Here is a 2500-nt window from a genome sequence, read left to right on the forward strand (position 1 = left end):
TCTCACTACTACTCCATATAAATAAGCGAAACATGATTAGACCACAATCCTGAACCGAATAAAAAATTTTGAATTTTAAAACTCCCACCTTTGGAGTTTTTGGAAATGATCATTGGGATATTTTCTCTTTCAAACCTCAAGTAAGAGAATTAGTTAGAAAATCAGTTAGAAAATTTAAGGTTGCAAGCATTCATCTAGATATCTGATCTGTATGAGCATGCTTAGAATTGCTATATCAGAACAATTTGTCTGTCAATTTACATTATAATAGTATAATTTTTTCTACATTGAACTATATGAACTTTTGGAAATCATTCTATGTATTCTCCGATAAAGAATCTTCAATGCATCCCCAACAAACTAAACACGAGTTAGAGAAATGCAGCCAATTTGCCTAATAAAACCTTTAAGAGTGAATGTTTTTTACCTTTTTTATTTGAACGTTTATTTGTATACTAACATCACTAATCAAAATAACAACAATTTCACTATTATAAAGTAAATCTTAGCTCCGTCACAATATGACACGTGCATACATGGTAATAATCCCTCCTCCATAACTGCGTTTTTAACGGACTACATTTCGTTTCTAGTAAACCACAGACAACAATTCCCATCCATCAAAAACTCAAATCAATTTTCTCCCCCAAAAAAACCACCACATTCCCCCTCCCCACCGCGGCGGTGCGTGTTATGGGCGTGGCATCCTAACACAATCCGGAAATGGGGCAAGCCACCTCCACCCACGGCCACATCCTAGGCGACCCGTCGGCCCCTCAAGATCAAGACTTCTCCTCCGCCATCCCCGACGGATGCCTCGCCTTGATCTTCCAACGCCTCTCCCCCGCCGACAGAACCAACTGCCTCCTCGTCTGTCGCCGCTGGCTCGTGGTGGAGGGCCAGAACCGCCGCCGCCTCGCCCTCAACGCCTCCTCCCGCGTCACCGCCCTCCTCCCCTCCCTCCTCACCCGCTTTGACTCCCTCACCTCCCTCTCCCTCCACTGCACCCGCACCTCCACCAGCATCAACGACCACGCCCTCATCCTCGTCTCCCAGCGCTGCCTCAACCTCTCCCTCCTCAACCTCCGCCGATGCCGCGAGGTCTCCCCCGTCGGCATCCTCGCCCTCGCCCAAAACTGCAAATCTTTAAATAAATTCTCATGCACCTCGTGCACGTTCGGAGATAAGGGCATGTCCGCACTCCTCAACAACTCCTCCTCTCTCGAGGAACTCTCCGTCAAGCGATTGCGCGGAATCAAAGACGGAGAGGGCTATGAACTCAACCCCGGCGTCGCGGGCCCCCGCCTTAGATCACTCAAGCTTAAGAAGCTTTACAACGGGCAATGCTTCTCCCGCTTAGTCACCGAATCAAAGAACCTCACAAATCTAAAGATATCAAGCTGTTTGGGGAATTGGGACGGAATAATCCGCGCTGCCATGAGTAAAAACAACGTATTCAAACAGATTCACCTGGAGAAAATCCAGGTGAGCGACGTCGCGCTATTCGCAATCTCCAAATGCTCAAGTCTAGAGGAATTCAAATTAGCAAACGCTCCGGATTTCTCCAACGAGGGAATCTCCGCTATTGTAAACAAATGCAAGCTCTTACGGAAGCTCCACATCGACGGTTGCCGGAGCAACCACATCGGCGATTCATCAATGATGGCGATAGCGGAGAGCAGTGCCAACCTAGTGAAGCTTGTTCTTGTCGGCGTGTGCCTTACCTCGGAGAGCTTAACCGCCATCGCCTCGAGCTGTGAAAAGCTCGAGACGCTGGCGCTGTGCGGGAGCAGGACGGTCGGGGATCACGAGATATCGTGCGTAGCATCAAGGTGCATGGCGTTGAGGAAGCTGTGTATAAAGAGGTGTTCGGTGACGGATGCGGGGATCGAGGCGGTGGCTAACGGGTGCCCGAATTTGGTGAGGATTAAGGTGGAGAAGTGTAGAGGGGTGTCGAGGGGAGTGGTGGAGATGCTGAGGGAGAGGAGGGGATCGTTGGTTGTGGATTTGTGTGTGGATGAGGCTGAGGCTAAGATGGTTCGTGCCAAGGTTTTTTCGATCCTTTTCGCCTTCACATTTTATGCGATTCTGTTGTTGAGAAATTATCTCTTGTGAAGGGGTTATGTATTCTTCATCTTGGGGGTGGATTGACTTGCTAAATATTGATTTGTAACTTTGGATATTCTCCAACTATGCTACTATATTGTGGTCGATATCTAGAAGGAAATGAGTTTTGTGAACAAAACCTTACCATTACTCTTGTTTTATCACCATTTTAAAGTTAAGGGATGGGTAGATCGTGAATGGTATGTTTTTTGTCTTTGTTCACGAGTTACCTAATGTCATTGGATAGACTGTAAGAATGATAGACTTAGCATAATTTCTTATAGTGTATTTGATACTATTGTTTATCCAGTATGCTTTTGGGTGCAAGGAACCTTATTCATTAACTGAGATCTTATTTATTACGAGTGCATGTAACCTACAACCTATTTGTGGA

The 2500-nt window shown here is 46.4% G+C and overlaps 1 protein-coding gene across 1 annotated transcript; it reads left to right on the forward strand.

Annotated features, from left to right (window-relative positions):
- The first annotated feature begins 633 nt into the window (after positions 1–633).
- LOC121790700 (F-box protein At1g47056-like) lies at positions 634–2279 on the forward strand. The gene has a single exon (XM_042188844.1). The coding sequence runs from the start codon at positions 724–726 to the stop codon at positions 2113–2115; it is 1392 nt and encodes a 463-aa protein (XP_042044778.1). The 5' UTR covers positions 634–723; the 3' UTR covers positions 2116–2279.
- Positions 2280–2500: the final 221 nt, after the last annotated feature.

This window comes from Salvia splendens, unplaced genomic scaffold, assembly GCF_004379255.2.
Source record: "Salvia splendens isolate huo1 unplaced genomic scaffold, SspV2 ctg591, whole genome shotgun sequence".
NCBI classification, from domain to species: Eukaryota; Viridiplantae; Streptophyta; class Magnoliopsida; order Lamiales; family Lamiaceae; genus Salvia; species Salvia splendens.

What these genes read in the sequence shown, in the direction of transcription:
- LOC121790700 (XM_042188844.1), top strand. Translation starts at nt 724, where the DNA reads ATGGGGCAAGCCACCTCCACCCACGGCCACATCCTAGGCGACCCGTCG.